The sequence below is a fragment of the Panicum virgatum genome, chromosome 3N (assembly GCF_016808335.1).
Source record: "Panicum virgatum strain AP13 chromosome 3N, P.virgatum_v5, whole genome shotgun sequence".
NCBI classification, from domain to species: Eukaryota; Viridiplantae; Streptophyta; class Magnoliopsida; order Poales; family Poaceae; genus Panicum; species Panicum virgatum.
Genome location: NC_053147.1, coordinates 36,589,003 through 36,610,389, shown reverse-complemented (window position 1 = coordinate 36,610,389; position 21,387 = coordinate 36,589,003). Strand labels below are relative to the sequence as shown.

The following is a 21,387-nucleotide window of genomic DNA, read 5'->3' as shown; positions in this document are numbered from 1 at the left end:
TTTGCTTCTTCACTCCATCTTAACTAACCTTATTTGCTTCATTTTGATTGTTAGCATCTTGGTGGAGGCTCTATGGAGGTGGAGCACCAAATCTGCAATGTATGGCTACTCGAATCCTCTCATATTTTGCTTGATTGTGCTATGTACTATCAGCTGCTAGCTGCTGCTATGACTTTTAAGTTTTTATTTTCTTCGTGTTCGAAGTTTGAACTATGAACTAGAACTATGCTATGTCGTTATGTGCTATTTCATGTGGTGTGCTGCAGGCTGCAGCTGTTAATTTTATGCTTATTGTCATTCGTTCTTGCTTTCTTGGTCATAATCTATTGTTAATGTTCAGCTGTCATGTTCTATTTTTTCCATGAACTCTAAACGAATTAGGTTGTTGTCATTTCTGTAGATACAATTGCTTTCCAGAAAAGAAGATGGTCAGAGGGAAGAAATTGTTTCTGTAAGTCCTCTTGAAAATCTCTTTCTTTTATTTTTTGGCAATAGTAGTACAAATGATTAATCACGATTACTCTTTTACCGTGCTCGAGTGCGCACACAGCGCGTAGCGATTTTTTGAACCTTGATCAAGAGTGCATCTCAGAGCCTCCTGCGGGAGGGCGAGTAGCCGATCTATCCTGCTGTTCTAGTATTCAATAATCAGTCCACATCAGCCACAATTTCTACTATCAAGATTTGGACCCCCCAAATGAGACTATAGACATTGTAATCTAATGTGATATAGAATAGATAAGTCTTCATCCCCCGAGCACGTCACAAGGAACTGTATAATGTATAATATGGAATTAATTTAGAATAGCAGCAGAACAAGGATAACAAAGCTTGTGTAGATATAGCCGCACATTTAACGTGCCAATTTAAAGTGTCCATTCTACAAAATATTATAGTGGTTAGCCTAAATAAAAAATCAATGATGGTTTTGGCAAAAACGCAAGCACCTGGTGTGCAGTGGTCAGCGGAGAACTTAATGCTTCATTGGAGTTGGAGGCAAACGTCAGTGCGTCACCAAAAATCCTGGGGTGAACTCAGTAATTATTAAAGAGCGCAACAATCATCCAAGTAAAAATTAAAAGAAACATCAACGATCCTGCTCCACACAAATCAACGCAAGGAGTGCCGAGGAGAAGGATTAATGAACTCACCTAAGGCCACGGTTGTTGGCATCTCATGCCAAGCAGAGAGCAGCACCGGGGAGGAGGACATGTGGGGGCGAGGTCATCCCTGCGTGGATGATGCGGAGCCTTGCGGCTTCAGTCCTGCAATCTATCCCAAGGCAACTGCGGCACCGGGATGGAGCAGCAACGACGCCGACGCCGGGGACGGCGCGCGGATCGGGGGCCGGGGACAGCGCGCAGATCGGCGGCCGGGGACGGACCGGCGGCCGGGGACGTGCGTCCGGGCACGGCGCGGCTCGGCGGCGGCACGGAACGGATCACCGACCGAAGGACGGAGGGAGAGGGATGGCACGGGGACCGCCCGTCACGGAGAGGATCGTCGTCCGGGGAGGGAGCGGCGAGCGGGGAGGGAGCGTCGACCATCAGCGACCGAAGGACGGAGGGAGAGGCATGCCAATATTGTTTCCTAGATGATTGATTTCTATGCAAGAAATTGCTTTTGCCCATCTACTAGATTTGATCTGAATCTTTAATTGTTGGCATTTTTTGTGGTGGTCATCTATGCCAGGTTGTATCCTACACCAGGTTTAATATGCCAGGACGTGGATGTGAAGCATTTTTTCCTATTTTGCAGTGATCATTTCTTCACTATAAAGTGCAAAGCAAGATGCAGTTATAGGTATACGATGATCTATATTGTACAAAAGGGAAAAAAGATCTCGAATTTGCTTTTCTCTTGAGCTCCAATGGCCACCAGAGGATCCTTGACATACAGAGGTATGTTATAACTGATGAACTGATGACATTTCACTTGGTCTCGTTTGTCAGCCCAACTGAATTTTCCGAGCAAATTAAATTATTACAACAGATTAGCCATTGTATATATTTGTATTCTTCTCTAGGACTTGTTGACAACTTGCTGTTGTTATGTAAGATATTTTGGGCCTAATGACACAGCTTGCATGCATGTCTTTTTAAATGGAGCTATTATGAGAATTTTTACCTTTAGGGCACAATGGCCATCTTAAATATTCCTGATTGTGATTCATGAATTTTTGTCATCTGAACATACGAGAATTTCACACAACTGTTGTCCAGCTATTCTCTTTTTTCATTTCGCCAGATCAGAATGAAATGATGGTTCCTGCTTCTCTAATTAAATTTGATCCTAATATTGACATCACCATTGCATAGTAAACCTGGCGTAGGATTTCCATCTAATCCGTGGCTCGGGTTCAGATACAGCAGTCTGGTTCAAGAGTATCTCAAGTTTCATGTTCTATTTCCATCTGTTCACTTAGTTTTTGCATTTATACTTGAAAAATTAAGTTTCTAAGATTCTTGTAATAAGCCAACGCTAATCGTGGAGGATGATCTGATTCAATGAGTCGAACTGCGGGGGATCAGGGCGCCCGAGGCCGACGGAGGTCGAGGTCGGGGGCTCACCATGGCGACGGGGATGACGACGTCGCCCAGGCGTAGCAGATGAGGATAAGGAAAGGTGAGCGACAGGATAAAGGAAAGGCGAGCGACCCTGCGAGGATCACGGCAGGAGACGCGCGCTGTACGCGTTCTTGAATTCGAAATCGACCCAGGTCGCACGATCAGACGCCACGCGGAGCTCAGCGGCTGGACTAACGTTGATCGGAGACGGCTTGCAGGCTGAACGAAAGAAACATCCGCGCCAGAGACGGACGACGGACGCGTGCGTCCCTCTTATGGATAAATCTGCATCCTAATCTACTCCTTAATCTTATCCGCTCTGCCGCGCTTGGGCGCTATAAATAGCCGCCCCAGCCCCTGTCGCCGTCCTCACGCCAAAACCCTGATCACATCCTCCTCCATCCATCATCCTTTTTCTCCGAACTTTCTCGAAGCGAAGCGAGCCCGTCCTTCGGCGCGATGGCGGTGGATCTAACCCAGAGGCAGCCGAAGAAGACATACCGCGGTGAGGGCGGCGCCTCCTACGAGTGGAGCCCCGCCGACCTGCCCATGCTCGGCGTCGCCTCCATCGGCGCGGCCAAGCTCTCGCTCGCCGCTGGCGGCCTCTCGCTCCCCAGCTACTCCGACTCCGCCAAGGTCGCCTACGTGCTTCAAGGTACGCGCACCACCCGTTTCTCTGATCGGTCGCTCGTAATCTCATAGATCAGCGTAGAGCAAAGAGAATATGGCTGTTTTTTTATTTTACCAGATTAGATTCGCGCATCAGATCTCTATTTTATTTTTTTAATAAAATAAATTTGATTCAAATTGCGCACTGTACTATTCTGGTTAGTGGTTACTGTTTCGACGATTGTGAAGTCTTAGTTTAAAGGCGTCGTGATCATGATGTGTCCCCATCACGCATCCGATAAGTAAAACCTGATACCCATGTAGTTCAATTTCAATGACACCACTATGTTCATGACTACTAGCACGAGCAATAAATAATTCGTAGCTGTTTTCTGTTTTGGAAATTCATTCGTTCCAGTGAATTTGTTCATGCTTTTGTTTTTTTTTATTATGATTGATGCTTGGTGCAGGCACGGGTACCTGCGGCATTGTCCTGCCCGAGGCCACCAAGGAGAAGGTCGTCGGCGTGAAGGAGGGCGACGCCCTGGCGCTCCCCTTCGGCGTGGTGACCTGGTGGCACAACGCCCCCGACGCCACGACGGAGCTCATCGTCCTCTTCCTAGGCGACACCTCCAAGGGCCACAAGGCCGGCCAGTTCACCAACTTCCAGCTGACGGGCGCCAACGGCATCTTCACCGGCTTCTCCACCGAGTTCGTGGGCCGCGCCTGGGACCTCACCCAGGATGACGCCGCCAAGCTCGTGTCCAGCCAGCCCGCATCGGGCATCGTCAAGCTCGGCGCCGGGCAGAAGCTCCCCGCCCCATCTGCGGAGGACCGCAAGGGCATGGCCCTCAACTGCCTGGAGGCGCCGCTGGACGTGGACATCAAGAACGGCGGGCGCGTGGTGGTGCTCAACACCCAGAACCTGCCGCTGGTGAAGGAGGTCGGGCTCGGCGCCGACCTGGTCCGCATCGACGCCCACTCCATGTGCTCCCCGGGGTTCTCGTGCGACTCGGCGTACCAGGTGACGTACATCGTCCGCGGCAGCGGGCGCGTGCAGGTCGTGGGCACCGACGGCAAGCGCGTGCTGGAGACCCACGTCGAGGGCGGCTACCTCTTCATCGTGCCCCGCTTCTTCGTCGTCTCTAAGATCGCTGACGCCTCTGGCTTGGAGTGGTTCTCCATCATCACCACCCCCAAGTAATTCACCGCACTGATTCTCTGATGCATTTGCTTTATTCAGCTCTCTGCACTACTGCACATGATATTGTGTCCATTAGTACGCGTCGAGTGAATTCATGAGCTAATACAATTGTTGTTGGAATGTGCATCAGCCCCATCTACAGCCACCTGGCGGGGAGGACGTCGGTGTGGAAGGCGATCTCGCCGGAGGTGCTGGAGGCCTCGTTCAACACGACGCCGGAGATGGAGAAGCTGTTCCGGTCCAAGAGGCTGGACTCCGAGATCTTCTTCGCCCCCAACTGAGGAGCCCCCGCCACCATTGCCGCCCGATCCACCAGCAGTCTCGATGTCGTCGTCGGTCGTCGTTAGCTTAGCTCGATAAGAATAATAATAGAGAGCTGCGGTGGGGTCTGTCGGTGGCGGCTTCCTTCGTGAGTCAGTGTCAGTCAGTCGGAAGTCTTAGGGTCCCATTGCGTCATGGTCTGGTCGTGCGTGTCCGGTTGGTGAAACTTGCGAGATGAATACAAATCTCATGCTTCTTTCGTTTATGATGATGCTCAGGTTATCGTTCGTTGCTCTTTGTACTCTGTTTTGTCTTTTATATGCTCTGCTTGAAGTTGCTCGTTAGAGCCACAGGATGTCGTGCATGATGGAAACAAAGACCGTGGGCCTACTCTTTTGGCCTTTAGCCGAACCATTAACGACATTGTCATTTCGGCGGCCCAACGTCGCTTAACTATTGAAGCCTACCTCGTTGCTTGTGGGCGAACGTTTAGAGGCAGCGGCACGGCACCTCCCCCCTCCTGAACTACCTACAAATGATGACTGAACCACCAACAAATGATAGATTGATAGCGCCTAACCATGGTTTATTAATTGCTTGACTGCGAAGTGGATGATCCAAATAAAGATTGTCATGTTCCGCATGAGTGTCACCCTTATGCTTTTTAAACAAGTAAGAACGCCCCTCATGATGTTGCATTGGAGTAACGTTTTTTCTAACACAATAGTACAACAGGAGAAGTGCGGGCCGTGTTTAGATAAAAAAAATTTATATAAAAAAACGCCACATCATAAACTACTAAATAAAATTTATTTACAAAACCTTTTGTACGAATGGATTGTAAATCGCGAGATGATTCTAATGAACTTATTTAATCCATGATTTGCAACAGTGATGCTACAGTACTATCTGCTAATTATAAATTAATCATGAATTAATAAACTAATTAGATTCATATCGCAATTCACCATTCATTCGTGCAAAAAAATTATAAATAAATTTTATTAAATATTTCTAAAAAATAAGATTCCCTTTAAAAAATTTTTTGTCAAAAAATCTACCAACTCTTGGTTTGTAGTTGTACTGCTCGGCCGGCCGGCTACAATGAACTTGTCAGCTGCTCGGCACGCACCCCGATCTAGAGAACAGAGGAGAAGTGCTGCGAAGCGAACCTACGGCTGCAGCCTGCAGGCCGGCGGTCACGGGGCTCCATCGACCATGGGTGCCGCGATGCACCCAACCAGACACCAAAAATAGCTCGGCCCCACCTTCCTGGACCCGTCTCTGGCAGCCGGGCCCTGCCGAGCTGCTGCTTATCATTCCTGTCGCCATGTGAGAGCCACGTTGCTGTCCGGATGTCATAAATATATTTTCTATATATGACCTCATAACTAACTGTATTCGCAATCCAGCTCTTTCTTTCTGGTTGACTTCCATCAACTTGAGAAGTCATCTCCAAGAGTTACTGTGGGGGGAGCCACCTTCGGGTGACGAGCGAAGGTGCGGCGCCCCAAAAGACCGAAGCCCTGGGGAGAGGTTGATCATGGCGAAGGCCGCGAAGCGAAGAGCCGCAAAGACCCAAGGTTCCGAAGGGTAACCCCTAGCGAGGTCCCCTTGGCGAAGGCTCACCTGCGAAGACATCAGGCGAAGGCGTACAACCGGGGGAGGGACAAGTGATTCTGTAGATGAAGACCGGGCCCGAAGGCCTGGAAGGAAGTCAGATGGCGAAGAACAAGGAAGTTACGGGAGACACACTTGTCATGACCAGCTGTAACCCACTACACTGATCCTTGTTGTGAGATTACGCTTGTACCCACGAAATATTCTGTAAATGTAGCAGTTAGGGGGCATTACGGGGAATTTACACCGGCGGGTAGTTGAACCACCGGCTATAAATACCCACATAACTACCTGTGATGGGACATTGAATACAGAGTGGTTACACCTATGCATTAATTTTCGTGTTGTTATTGTGGTTGTCATTTCTCTCTCGAGGCTTCGTCCTCGACGATCCGGGCTGTTGTGATACCTCTTCGCCCCGAAGAGTATCTTACATCAATAGTTTTGGCGCCCACCCGCGGTTCGTTCCGAAGCGACCACATGGCAGCAAAAAGAAACCCAACCCCGGCACTTCGAAAGAGGCCAACGCTTCGACCGAAGTCCAGCCTTCGACGAACAACGCCCTCGTCACAACGAATGGCAACAACAACAATGACGAAGACAATGGCGAAAACATCTCGGTCGACGATCTCGCCAAAGGAGAATTCGAGGTTGACCTCACTACTAGAAAACAGGCCAAAGGTCCTAGCCAAAGGTACCAGCTGCTGTTGCAGCCAGTACTAATGCAACAGCAGCTGGTACTTTTGGCCAGCGGCGCTCAAAGGGAAGGGTTTTGGTACCGGGTTGAACCACCACCCGGTACTAAAACTCGCGAATAGGCACCGGGTGGTGCCACCAACCGGTACCAACCAGCACCAAAAGAACAAGGAGGAATAGGCACCGGTTGGTGGCACCAATCGGTGCCTAATGTGCAGACAATGGCACCGGGTCTTGCGATGACCCGGTGCCGCCAGGTGCCCATGACAAAGGCACCGATTGGTAACTTTAACCGGTGCCGATGCCTGGTGTTTGACACCGATTGTTCTGCCTCGTCTTCGCCGCCCCCTCCACTGCGTGCCGCTGCGCCGCCCTGTCCCCTGCGCCGACCAGGGCCCCCGACGTAAGCAATGGCGCCACCATGCACTGGCCCTTTTTCTTTTTTTCCTTAATTATTTCATTTATATATTAGTATGATATATGTTTAGTGCTAATAATTTATGTAGTATAAAATTTCTATTATTATTTAAATAGAAATCGAGGTAGTATATAATTTATGTATAGTGCTTTTAATATATGAATAATGCTTTTATTTATTTAAATAGAGAGTGAGTAATGCTTTCATTTAATTAAATAGAGAGTGAATAATACTTTTATTTATTTAAATAGAGAGTGAATAATGCTTATATTTATTTAAAATAGAGAGTCAGTAATGCTTTTAAGGAAGCTTCCTGGAACCTCTTGGCCAAAATTGGAGGTCGGTGGCTAGGCCCACAGTCGGCCAACAAATATGGCCGGCCGACCAGTGGGTCCCACCACTGGCCACCGCCTTTGGCCAGGTAGCTTCCTGGTGGATCCGATCGAGTCTTGCCATGTCCCTGAGCTTCTAGAATGTTGCTCTGGTGGGCCATTTGATCCATGTGATGACACGTGTCGCGCTCTGATTCGTCGAACTTTTGTGCCTCGGATCATGGTGTGCCATCTAGCTCTAATTTAAGCTCAATTTCACTTGCATGCACTCTCAAGCCAATACTTGTGGAATTTATTAATAAATAATCCTAAGCTACCTTAAATTTCACTTTAATGTGTGGTTTTCATGCCGGAGTTAACGGTCAAAACGGGTTGAATTAGACCGTCAACAGTGGAGCAGTGGGCCACTCGGCCGACCATGGTGGTCGGCCGACACTCCACTGGGCCCACTGCCTCTAATCTTCTCTGGTGGGCTGCCACATGTCTCCTAATGCTACTTCCACGTGCCTGGCTTGAGATACATCAGTTTGATTCTGCATGTGGGCCCTTTGATCTATGTGAGCCTGAATTCTGCACTTTGTTTGGTCGACGATTTTTTTCGTGGATCACAAGGCCCTCACAACCTGCATTATAGTCCTGTTTCCAACATTGTGTAGTTTCTAAGAGTATAGTGGGTATTGACTTTATTTAAGATAAATATGCATATGAAATATTTAAACTCTAAAGATTTTCTGATCAAATTGATGCTTGAAATTAGTCGCTAACAAGCAGCAACACCCACATTTTGTTGTTCTCGATCGTGATCGGGATACACCCATGATCTTCCACGATGAACATCTTGAGAGAGAAAACTCTGGATACAACCACGATGAACCATGATCGGGCTAGGTAATCTAGTTAGGCACTGACTCTAGAGTCGGAAGGAAAGGACTCTATAGATGAGCATGGCAGCTTCATCCTTGAATCACCATCACCATGCTCATTTAACACCCTTCCAGAGTCAGCCACACCTTGCTCCACGGATGCGTTCAAGGGCTACAACCACCAAAAGGTCCTCTCTGGCAAAATGTTTAGAAGGATGGTTGTAGACTCATATGTTTATCATATCCATTGTAAATTTCATGAATGCATTGTCACTAACCTTGCAGCTGTTGCACAATCGACAAATGGTGGTGATGGTGGGGACTACATCACGACTAATAGCTGTAGGTTGAAGCCCCCATGGTCGAGCTTATGACCATAAACAAAGCACTACCGGTAGATAACCCAATTATCAAAAGAAAAACATTCTCTTTAAAAAAGTGAATAATAATAAGAGCAAGTACATGTTTTTCGGATAGTATGCACCTTTGGGTATTCTTAGCCCTAACCATTGCAGGTTAAGATTAAGAAGAACATGGGACATACGATGCCCGAGAACATGGGAGCTTCATCAACATCCTGGTACTTTTGTGATGGAGCACAATCTGAAGGAGGAACCAACACCGTACACCAAGGCCTAGGGTTCCTACACACTAGCCGTGTGTGTGTGACCTATCCTTGCTGTCACCTGAGTCAGCATGGTCCATATGCCCTCCTCTACTTCAGCTCGCATAAAAAATGGAGTCAACGCCAACCAAACATGACCATGCCACTACTGCACCAATGATAAGACATTCATCTTACATTCAGGCGGTAAGTGCACTCAGGTATGTAACCCCATGTTTACCACTAGTTCACTCATATTTATCTCAGTATGATTATAGCTTGATCTTACTAATGCATGCACCCTTTGCCTAATTTTTTTGGTATGCTCTGGCTTAAGCCTTGTGCTTAGGATCTTTAGTCAAATAAGACTTGTGTCGAATTTGATTATTGAACTGTTAGAGTTCATACTTTCATAGGTATTGGATGTATATCTTTTGCGGACTAACCCATGCAAGAAAGACTTCAAATGGGTGGGTAAGTCCTCAAGCTAAAATTCATACTAGAGATGAAGCAAGGCCTAGGATTGCACTTCAACAAAAACAACCAAAAAAATTGCACAATGTATGAAGGCGGCACAAATCACCTTTCAAGGTGCACCTTGAGTATATTGTCTAAATGCCCCTTTACGTTCATGCAGTTTCATCCCAGCCGTGTTTGAGTTTTGCTAAAAAGATAAAAATATGGTGAACAACAATAAAAAGAAATAAATACCCTTTAAAAAATCTCTCTTAAAAAATATTTATATTTATAAATAAATGGCAAGCAGTCTTGGATCCATGCTTTTTGAGCCTTCGAATTTAACTTTCCTTAAGCATGGATGTGAACAACTAATCTCAAGGCAAAGCTTTGCATTTTCGTTCAATGATTGGTAAGTTCTGTCAGGTAAGAATCCCACACAACTCGTGCATCCTCATGTCATGTCTCCATCTTGCTAAGTTACCCATCAAGCCTAGTTTGCCATGAAAAAAAGTATAAAACAACAACAAATAAAATAAAAAGAATATAAGTAAAAATAAATATTTATTCATTTAAATAAAATGTAGACTCCTAGTGATTCAAAACTGGCAGAGTCCCTCCTTGTTTCCACTTTGTTTTTCTTTTGAATAAAAGCATGTACAAGAATAAGTGTGGGGGAGATCTCTCCCCCAACATGACGCACAGCACTAGCAGACTAGCTCCAAGAAACACGCCCAAGTCAGGACCCAGCAGGCCAACTAAGGTGACGGCCAACTCCCAAGGTCCACCAAGCCCTTGAGGAAGCATGTACAACCCTGCTTCATCATACTGGTTTGCACTCTAAACTCACACCTCCCTATTCAAATAAAAATTCAAATCTAAATTTTCAACTATAAACTCTAATATAAATATGCAAAGAGGGGCCTTGCATTCCATGCACTTTCATGAATAAATTTGCATACTCTTTATTCCTTTCTTTCTCTCTGGTTCTTGTGAACGATAACATTCATAGTGAACCCATGCCATCTAAGTAATTGACTAATGTGATATGATTATTGTCGGCTCGGAAAATGGCCAACTATCAAACTACTCGATTGCTCGTTTGTTGTGCGCTTGATCGGATATGGTCTAGCACGCAAGGACTCGAGGATTTAGACTGGTTCAGGCCGGAAGGTGCCCTATGTCCAGTATGGGGGGTGGTGTTCTTGCTCTATTGCTTTCGAGCCTAGGTGCTCAAAGTTCAGAGGAGAGCTTACAAGCCTTCAAGCGGTGTGTTCTCTTGGAGTCGAACCCCTTGGAGTCCAACCGTCTCCTACGTGTGGGTCTTCCCCTTTTATAGTTCAAGTTGGGGCCTCCTGTTTACCCCTTGGTCAGTCGGGGTGGCTTCGCCACTCGGTCGGTCGCTCGGAGGTCTTCTCCTATCCTGTCCGTCCATACTAGCTCCTCCGTCCGTAGCGCTGTCGTGCGTCCTTCCCTGCGTAGCTTCTGCCTGAAGGACGGCATGCCCGTTGAGGAGTGCCCTACCGCGGTCAGGCGGTGCTGCCCTGTCACACCCGCCGCGTGTAATGGAGTGGTGTCTAGGAGAAGCCATTATTACGGCGTGGGAGGCGGAGCTCGTTGACGCTCTCTCCCGTTGTGTCGTGCGTCCAGTACGGCCAACATTGTGCCCTTGTCAGGGGGTCTTGTGGATCACGCAGGCGTGGTGTGCGGAGGGAGTGGGCGACGTGTGACCCCGCACGAGCCCTGGCTTGACCAGCACGCCCGTCGTACGGGGCGGCATTTTTGGAGCGCACGGCCCGGGTCGCCCGGTACGGCACTGACCGGGGATATCCTAGTTCGGGAGGCCTCCATGTGTCCCCGGAGGGCTGGCCTCTGGTTGTATTGGGTGCTGAGGAGCGGCAGTTTCCTGTACCTGTTCACGGGCTGCACCAGAGTGAACCCAACAGGATGTTGGGCCGTTACTACTTAAGGCAGGCCCATTAGGGACCCCGGGTTTATACCCCCATCAATTAGGTAAATGGAACCATGCTCTTCCTTGAAAAGTACTTGGGATTTCTTTTAAAAAAATGCAATAGCTTGCTTCCTCAAATTAATATAAATTCCTACCAAAGCCAAAGTTTGATATTCATGTTCAAACCTTGCAAATGTTGCTTGACTTTGCTTTGAGCTTTGTCAAATTCTTTGACCCTATTTAGAATCTTGTCATACTCTCATGATCATGATCATGTACACTCCACAAATACACGCCGATTTCCACATGGGAAGTCGCACAAAACATGACATCCATACACCTAAAAAATAAACATGACATCTCTCTCCAAAACCATCATCAGAGATATGGGCTTTGCAAAAAGAAATAAGGAACATGCTCAAGAAAGCATGTTGAAGAAAAAAAAGAGAGAAGAGAAAAGATGCATACCCAAAGAAGGTATGCCATGTGCTCTCGAGGCATGTCGAAATAAAAGATGCATACCCAAAGAAGGTATGTCACATGCTCTCAGGGCATGTCAAAAAAAAGAAGGAGAAAAAGAGAAAAAGATAGCCCATGTCTTAAAGGAAAACGAAAAAAGAGAGAGATGGTTCATGACAAGGAGCTTCATCCATCATCCACCAAAAATATCCACACACTCGCACATCTTGATCAAGGTGTATGACTTGTTTCTTCTTGGATCTTGATTTTGACTTAACAAAATAAGCAAAGCAAACATGCCACTTCACTACTACCCGGGGCTCCAGATAAAGCCTGATTAATTGGTAGGGGAGGAAGGCAACAACTTTGCCTTGGTGAGGATTATACACATTTAAAATGAGTGACTCGAGAGAATAATTTGAGGAGCAAGACTTTGTCTTTGTTTTCAAAATTAAAAACCCAAATTTCCAAGTAGGAAGAGCTAGGAACCTGAAACCCGCATCATTCCATTCTTCAATTACACAAGAAAGCATGGTAGCCACTCAAAAAGATTCACAAGGATTGGAAGAAGCTTGGAATAACTTGTATGCGGGTTACATTCAAGGAATGGCATCCATCTTAGTCCTCATAACTTTACTCGAGGATGAGCAAAGGGCTAAGTTTGGGAGTGTTGTTGATGATCCTTAAGTCATAAAACTAACCGTCAACTCCTGCAGTTTTCCATGACAGTCCAATCACCAAACTTAGTTATAGGGCTTATAGCTAATCCATTCCACGAGTTTTGGTGAATTGTGATTTGCAGGCATCCATAGCTACATTTCGGAAGACACACAAGTGAACACAAGAAGAAATGCACAGAAAATCGCAATCTAGATGTGTCACTTACAAAGAGGGCCCACAAATCAAAGCAAACGGGCGCGCCAAGGCATATGCACCCAATGGATAAGATCAGGGCCCACATGTCAGTGTCCACGAGAAAGATACACCCAGGGGAGGGCCACCTGGGATCGGCCGAACCTGGACCGATTCCAGTCCAGGTGCAGTTTGACATGGAGTAGACCCTACTCATCCTCATCCTCGGGAGATAAGGTTTTCTTCTATAGGGACACGTGGAGTAGCCCCTACTCCTCCTCCACAACCATATAAGGGGGCATCCCTCACCCTCTAATCCATTCATTCAAGGACGAAGTAGAGTAGAGAGGTTCCACCTCTTGTATCCTTATCCTTGGGAGTGTGTGAACAAGAGAGTTCGGAGAAGGACCGGACTTGTCGGCATCTCTTTGGATTTGTGTTGGCACTCCATAGCCTAAATGAATTACTCCGCAAGCGCACGGAGACCGATTGTAGCTTTCACCTGGGGAGTAAGCCTATGATATCAAATCCAAGGAATGATAAGCTTCGACTAGTGGTCTAGAGCGATTCAGCCAGACCCGCCAAGGAGCAGAGGTAAGAGGGTAAAGGGATTATCTTTAGATAGAATCCTAATTACTAAGATAACTTGATAGACTACTAACTTGATCTGCTTCAGTGGCCTAAGAGAAGGGCTCAGAAAGGGATGAGAAGGGGCCCGACGTCCTTCGGCAACTACTGCTATGAAAGCACCCGAACGTGGTGGACTACTAGGAACGGACAAGGCTGTCACCACTTGCCGCCTACCACTGCGGCACCGTGGGGTGGAACACAGCCCGAGGTAACTAACCAAGCCAAGGCACCATGCCTAAACTATCAAGTTACTGACTTTCCCCTCACGCTAAGGCTAGAAGAAACATGCATACAAAATCACAGACGATCGCGTCCTGCATAACACATGCAAAGGAGGCCCACAAACCAGACCAAACCAACCAACCAAGCCCCGGCACCAACCATCTGACATCAGGACCCACCAGGCAGCAACCCAGACGAAGGCGGTGGCCAGAGGCGGCCAAGGGGGGCCGGCCGACCCCACCTGGAAGTGTCTCCAGGTGAATTTTGGCAGGAAGGCTGATCTTATCCTCATAATGATGGTTTGGCATGTTCCCATATTAGAAGATGGCGGGTACCGACCTTTGGAGCTATATAAAGAGCCTCCACACACCCTCTCAAGGCAATACACAACTTTCATTCATTCCACAAGGATAAGGAGTAGTAGTAGGACTCCAATTGTATCATTAGAGTAGAGGAAGTGTGCGAGGTGGAGGATCGGAGAAGAGCCAGATGTGTCGGCCTCTCTTCGTCTTGTACTTCAATGGGTACGAATCACTTGAGTAAGTATCCGGAGTTCATCTTTTGTTAAGTTCTTGGTTTAGTATTCTTAAGTTATTCATTTGTTTACGGGTTCATCGTCCGTTCTCGTAACAGTTGCTCTGGTAGAGGGCCCCTGATAAAGACGGGTAACCCTGGACAAAGATAGAGTAAGTAGTCAAAGGCTTACGCGTGGTGCTTAGGTCCAAGATTGCCTTTGTTTGCCTCGTGCTCCACAGTATTGCAGGGTAGACCGCAGGTGGTGACAGCCCTGTCGGTGCGCTACGAAGCTGCTTCGTGGTTAGTGCACTGCCCCCTGTCCGAGTACGGCGTAGAGCCACAAGCCGAAGGTCCCTAACAGTACCTGGGTCAGACCGGTTCCCGAAGTTAACAGGTGACGAGCCTAAGTTTACCTTGCCTTGACCCTTAACCTTAGATAAACCACACTACCCAAAGCTCTTCTACTTCTTGTTCTCCTGGGTTAAGCTAGCCAAAAGATCGTTACACATCCGTTCCATGTGAAATCTCGATACCCTGAATACTCTCTGGGTGAAGTGCTAAAACGGTATTTTCCTTGCGCTTGCGGATTACTCTGTGATCATTAAGAAATACCAACAGGCATTTCTGGCGCCATTGCTGGGGAACGATTGTTGTAGTTATCTTCAAACCTAGTTTGCCCGTGTATCCTTTCTTTTACTTTTTCCATCTTTTGTCCTTTTCTTTTACCATGGAAAACGTTTCTATCCAAAACCTTTCTGCTCCCAAGGGTGAGTTCGTAGAGCCACCACAATCGTCGAAGCCAATCACAGCTTCTAGCTTCGAGCTCCACCCTGTCTTTATAGCCATGGTACGATAACAAAAACCCTTACCATCACCTATGAAAGTTCGAGCAGTTGTGCTCATGTCTGTCAATCGCAGGCATGGCACAAGAAACACTTCGGTGGAAATTGTTCCCCTTCTCTCTCAATGAGGGGGCGGGACAATGGTATGCCCACAATGTAGGAAAGGTAAACGGAGAATGGGAAGAACTATGGGATAAATTCTCTCTCGCGTTCTTCCCCATTTCTTGCGTCGCTTCCCTACGAAAAGAAATTCTAGACTTTCATCAGGATGAGAAGGAATCCTTAGGTGCAGCTTGGGCCAGGTTCTCACAGCTTACACATGCCGGCCCAGACTTGTCTATCCTTGACCACGTGTTGCTCCAACACTTTTGGTTAGGGCTTAGCAAGGAATCTACCCTACAGCTTGACATCTCTACCGGAGGTTCGTTCACCCATAAAACCACAGCCGAAGGAGAAGCTCTCCTGGATCGTATCCTAGAGAACACATCCTTCACCGAAACCCTTCCGGCAGCAGAATCCTCAAGACGTGAGGAAGTTTCGTTGGTTGGTTTCACAAAACCACCACCAGATCCAATAGAACCAACCATCGAATCTTCTCCCGAACTAGAAACAATGGAGGAAGAAGAAATTCAACCTCCAGAGTTTCCGTTCAACATCGAGGAAGACATTTTCCAAAACATTGGAAACACCTTGATGTATCCCCGTGAAAAGAGACCTCCAGTTCCTAGGGACCCAGTAATCCCTCCAGACAAAGCTTCCTTACAAGAAGTCATTAAGGGGGTGACAGCCATCATGAACAGTGAATGGGTACACGAAGGGGAGATGTTAATTGAAGCAATTCGATTACAAACCCCCTTATATACTCTTCCCTGTTTCATCCAAGGAACTGCTGTCTCAGCACATTACAGCCCCGCAGTCGGGGCAAATATCATGTCTGCATCCTTTGCGCTTGGCCACCTAAGCGACAACCCTTTGCTCCTGACCTCGAGATCCCTCTGGAGTGGACCTCGCTCCACCATGGAAGCGATTGGAATCTTGCGTGACATACTTTTTTGGTACGATAAGACTGAGCTTGCCCTAGATTTTCATATTTTTGAGGTCCAAGACTTTGATATTCTAATCGTGTAACGTCCCGCCTCCCTGAGGCCGGGCCCGCTTACATCTGGCTGCTTTCTAGGAAATAGACTGTCCTCACAAACCAACACCAGTTACGATAAGACTCGTGCGCACCCGGGAAGAACTTCCCGATCGGTCACCCATCCCCAAATTTCTTCGGGCCAAGCACGCTTAACCTCGGAGTTCTTTGGAGACCGGCCTCCGGAAAAGAAATTGCAACTTGTTGGTATGAGTATCCTATTAATCCTATTAAGCCTTGGGCCGGGGTGTCACATGCTCACCCCCTTAAGAGATCGACGTCCTCGTCGGTCAATCCCAAGCCAGGAACATCCTCTCTTGGCCACGTCTCGTACGTCCAGTGCCAGCAGCCCATGTGCCATGTCCGTGCGTCTAGTGCCAACAGTCCCTGTGCCACGCCCGTGCGTCCAGTGCCAACGGCACATCCCAGATGCCCGCGCACTGACCCGTCACGCGCCCGTGCACATGCCGGTGGCATCTGCGCCCCCACACGCCTGTGCTCATGCTTCCGCACTTACGCCCGTACGCGCTGAAACAGACCGGGTTCCCGAAAGGTGAACCCGACTCTCTGTATCGTCGTGATAGTCCCTGGATCAGTAGCTATCACATACAGAACCCATTTCAATCGAATATCACTGACATATCTCACGTTTACAACATCACATGGGTTTATTTATTACATAATCCAAAGGATTGTGTTACGAATCTCAGAGTACAAGCCCCTTGGGCTAAAAGAAAACAAACATAAAGCGGAAACGATATCTAGTCTTCTGGGCAAACTTCGTCTTCACGAATCTTCTCGATCCTTCTCCACAGGCAGCTCGGAGTGTAGCTCGGGCCATCCTTAACTCCTTCCACATTTGTCATCCTGTCGACTCCTCTCGGATCCTACATCTATCAGGCTATCCCCAAGGACGGGATAGGTTCACGTCACCATCCGTATGCAAGCTTTATGTGGATGCAGACGGTATAAAAGTAATGCCAATGATAGGCTATGTTTTCCTATGCAAGCAATATATAAGTCATCCAAATCACCTTTCAACTCAGGCAGCTCCGGCTACCCGGACTCCCGGTCTCCTATCCTCCTCTACCAAGTATCTCAACCCTGTTTCGGTGCGGGAACTCCCTCTCCCCGCACCTCAGCTGCTATCCAAGCAGGAAAAGTAGACTAGAGGGAGGTAGAAAAGTATATGTGGATCTACCTACAGTGTGGTGCCAGATCCAGAGTTGTACATGATCGAGTACGCGGCTATACATATAGTTTTCACCCTGCAGGGGTTGTACACCTGTACCCCTCGCCCTGTCACCAGCCGACCCGTCGACCGACTGACTCTGAGGCACCAGTCAACGAAATTAATTGCTATGGCACCATCCTACTCCCGGTCTAGGGTGCGTCCTCCCGCAGTAGGTAGCCCGGGGCTGTGAAGCTATCTAGAATGGAATCTCCATGGATCCTACGATCGGGGGCTATAGGGTCCTGCCCTCTCCCCCTGACACTGAAACGCTATCCTCCTGCAGTAATGGTGCCACGCATAGCTAGCTCGGGCTGGGTCCCCCCTCATAAAGGATAAGTGGTGTGCACGTTTGACATAGTTACGTCACTAGGGCCACAAAGTCAAGTCCTTCATCCAGCTGAGGCAAGCGTCTTCATCCAAAGTTAGCATCCCGTCAACACGGTCTACAATCGATACCTATTACAGGTATCTCCTCCATAACTACACCTCTACTAAGTTCCCACGGCCACGTGAATGGTCTAGCACCCGCCACAGGTGCCCGTCACCCATTACAGGTGCTCACAGGATTGTGCCCAACACACAATCCCCGGCTCCCGATCTGAAGATCAGGGAAAAGGGTCTGCTCGCCCCCGCTGTAACCTAATCACCAACTGCCATATATGTGGAGGCATCTTCCAGTAAGCAAGGACTATCACATCATATATTCCCATACCCCAATTCTCACTCATAGTAGCAATAGCATGCATCAATCAAAGCTAAGTACGGGAAACAAGGAATACGGAAAGTAAATGGCCATGCAAGCTCATCTCATCACTCAATTTGCGAGCGTAGCGTATCTAGCAAGCAATGCCTAATAGGTATTCAATCGCGAATGGGCGTGAACCTGATAGGTCTTCGTGGTCTTTCTTGGTCCTCTGACATCTTCTGGTCATCCGGTACGTCCTTCTAGGTCCTCCGGGTGTTGGGGTAGTCCTTCTGGATCTTGTGGTCGTTTGGGACGTCGGTTAACTCCTCCACGTCAGGACCTAGTCGTAATTACGTATAAATATAGGGGCCAAAGTGCAAGAATGCAAAAAACTGATCAAATAAGATCCAACTCACAACAAAACCTATTCTAACGCATAGATCATGATTTTAGAAGAATTATGAAACTGGTTTCATAATTTTCGGAGGTCCGGTTGAATTACTGTGAATTTTCTAAGTTTAAAGCATTTTCTGGAATTAATAAATGATTATCGAAAAAGGGAAAACACAAAGGTGACATGTGGCAGCACCAGAGCATGCCACGTGGCATGATGATGTTAGCATGACGTCACCAGATGGGTCCGCTCTGCTGACGTCAGTAGTGGGCCCTGTTGACGTCAGCGTTGACCAAGTCAACTTTGACCAAGTCAACATTGACCGTTGATTAGTCAACCGGGTTAGCGGGTCCGCAAGTCAGTGGGGCCCACGGGTCAGTCTTGCACCAAAGGCTTACATGTGGGGCCCGCGTGTAAGAGTAAAACCAAAAAAAAGAAAAAGGAAAAAGGTTGTAAGGGCTAACGGGCCGAAAGCAAGCTGGCGGCCCATCAAGGCTCGGCTCACACGAGTGGGCGGCTCGGCCTGCGGCTTGCAGGCCGGCTTAGGTTCGGCTCAGGAAGGCGGGCCGGCTCAGGGTACGGCTCACAGGCCGGCTCGGGCTGCGGCTTGCAGGCCGGCTCGGGAAGCGGCTCGGGGACAAAGGCCGGCTCCGGTCAGGCGGCTTGAACGCAAAAAGGGCCGGCTCGGCTTCGGGCTTCCTGGGCCGAAAGTGGCCCGTCTTCTTTTCTCCTTTCCTCTTCTTCTTTCTCGTTCCTCATTTCTTTTCCTCCTCTGCTTCTTTCTTCCGGCGGCGGACGGGTCCGCCGGGCTCCAGCGGCGGCGACGAATCGGCTTCGGGTCGTCGGCGAGGCGGGTCAGGGACAGCGAAACGGTCCCGCGTCCCATGGTGGGGTCAAGGCTTAGGATTGGGGCGCGCTCAGGGTCGCGTGGTGGGGTTAGGCCGGAGGGATGGCGAGAGCAAGGCGGAACTGTGGTTCGATGGCACGTCTAGGGTCCCTAGATGAAGCTCGGTCCTCCCCTCCTCGGCGGCTCTGGCGGTGGCGTCGCGGTTGGCTTGGACTGGTGGCTGCCCACAAGGTGTTCGATGAAATGCCCCAAAGGGCTGGCCACGTCACAACTTGCGACGATGCGGCTGTTTTCATGTCCAGGAGGCCGTGGAGAGGCTTAGCTTCACTACGGCTGTGCGTGTGCGTGCCATGGTGTTAGAGAAAGTGCGGCCTTGGGCGGTTTTCATGAACGTGCGCGCCGGGCATGGCCGTGGCAAGGCCATGGCGTGGCCACGGCTGTGGTGCAGCGCCACCAGGGAAAGCGACGGCGGGCTGCGGGTTCGGAACGCGGCACGTCAGGCTCCTGCACAAGACCGAGGGACTGGGGATCCTAGGGCCAGCTACTGGAGGGTTCATCGGCGGCAGTGTCGCTCACGCCGGACAGCAAGGCAGGGTGGAGGGCAACGGGACAGCGGCCTACCGGTTCGGGCTGAGGACGGCGAGGGCGGCGCCGTGACGAGGCGAGGCTGTGGTGAGGTCGACGCATTGCAGGCAGCGCATGATCATCGTTGTCGTCGTACTGGGCGCCGGCTCGGTGAAGCTCCCTGGGCCGTGGCGACGTGGGCTAGCTCCTCGGCGGGGTTGGCGTCGCGCCCTCCTCCTCCCTTGGGCCGGCGGCATCGTGTTCCAGCGGTAGTGGCGCCCCATGGGCCACTGCTCCTTCTCCCCCTCCTTCTTCTTACTTCTTCTCCCCTTCTCCCTCTCCTCCTTTCTCTGTTCTTGTGGCTGGTGGCGGCGGCCGGGGAAAAGAATTCGAGGGGGTCTAGGTCTTCGATTTGGGGCCGTGGAGGGCTTCATAGGCAGCTGCCGGGGCTCGATTCGGGCACGGACGCCGAGGATCACTTGGGCCGGCCTGGGGGCGCGAGCAGGTGTACGTGGCAGCCATCGCGCGGCTCCGCGCTAGGGTTTGGCGCCCGTGGTGGTCAAGGCAAGGCGTGAAAGGAGGCGCGGCGGTCACCGCTGATGTGAGTGGCGGGCAGGCGCGGGCGCTCCGCTCCTTGTCACGGCGCGGAGGCGGAAGCGGCGAGCAGAGGCGGCGTCGGGGGAAAAGAAGAAAGGGGAACAGAGTGCTGCGGCTGGCATGTGGGGCCTGGGTGTCAGTGGCACAAAGGGAAGGTGGGAAGGGTGCTGCTGCTGGGCTGTGTGTTTTGCCGGATTGGGCTGCAGAGAGGGTTGTGAAGCAGGCCAAAAGGCCGGCCAGGTCAGGCTGTGTGCAGGCCACATATGGCCTTTGATTTTTGTTTTGCAACTGGGTTTGGATCGGGTTTTGGGTTTGGATTGCGGTCCGGGTCACGGGTCGGAACTTGGGCCAGGATCAAGGGCTTAGGTCTGATTTAGGGCAGAGGTTTTGGATTTAATTTGAATGGTTCGATTCAAATCAAATCCCATGCAGAAGTTAGCGTTTGAAATTAAATTGAGGGGCACACCTCAATTTAATTTCCACACAAATTTTCAATCAAGAAAATAAACTGAAATCAAATTCGAGCAAACATGGTAGATGCAATAAAATCCCAGTAACTCCAAATATTTTCACACTAGCAAATAATTATCCTTAATTCAAATCAAAGTTTTAATTTTCTAAGAATTTAGAGAGGTAGAATTCCTACTTAATGAATTATTTACAGCATTGCCACAATTTTTTTTGAAATTCACATTTTTCGACTTTATAACATTCCGGAAAAATCCGGGATGTTACAGTCTTCCCCCCTCACGAGAATCTCGTCCCCGAGATTAAAGGCTTCCTAGGGTTTCGTAAGGGTAAAAGATCACTGACACTGTCGGTTCCACAG

The 21,387-nt window shown here is 49.0% G+C and overlaps 1 protein-coding gene and 1 long non-coding RNA gene across 2 annotated transcripts; one reads left to right on the top strand and one right to left on the bottom strand.

Annotated features, from left to right (window-relative positions):
- Nucleotides 1–459: 459 nt before the first annotated feature.
- On the bottom strand, nt 460–1,732 carry LOC120665868. Its single transcript, XR_005671404.1, has 2 exons — nt 1,152–1,732; nt 460–1,023 (listed from the first exon to the last, which is right to left on the bottom strand). It is a non-coding gene; the product is annotated as an uncharacterized LOC120665868 (long non-coding RNA).
- Nucleotides 1,733–2,923: 1,191 nt separating this feature from the next.
- LOC120665864 (13S globulin seed storage protein 2-like) lies at nt 2,924–4,929 on the top strand. The gene is made up of 3 exons (XM_039945554.1): nt 2,924–3,222; nt 3,647–4,376; nt 4,511–4,929. Exons 1-3 carry the CDS (start codon nt 3,027–3,029, stop codon nt 4,659–4,661), a joined length of 1,077 nt encoding a protein of 358 aa, XP_039801488.1. The 5' UTR covers nt 2,924–3,026; the 3' UTR covers nt 4,662–4,929.
- Nucleotides 4,930–21,387: the final 16,458 nt, after the last annotated feature.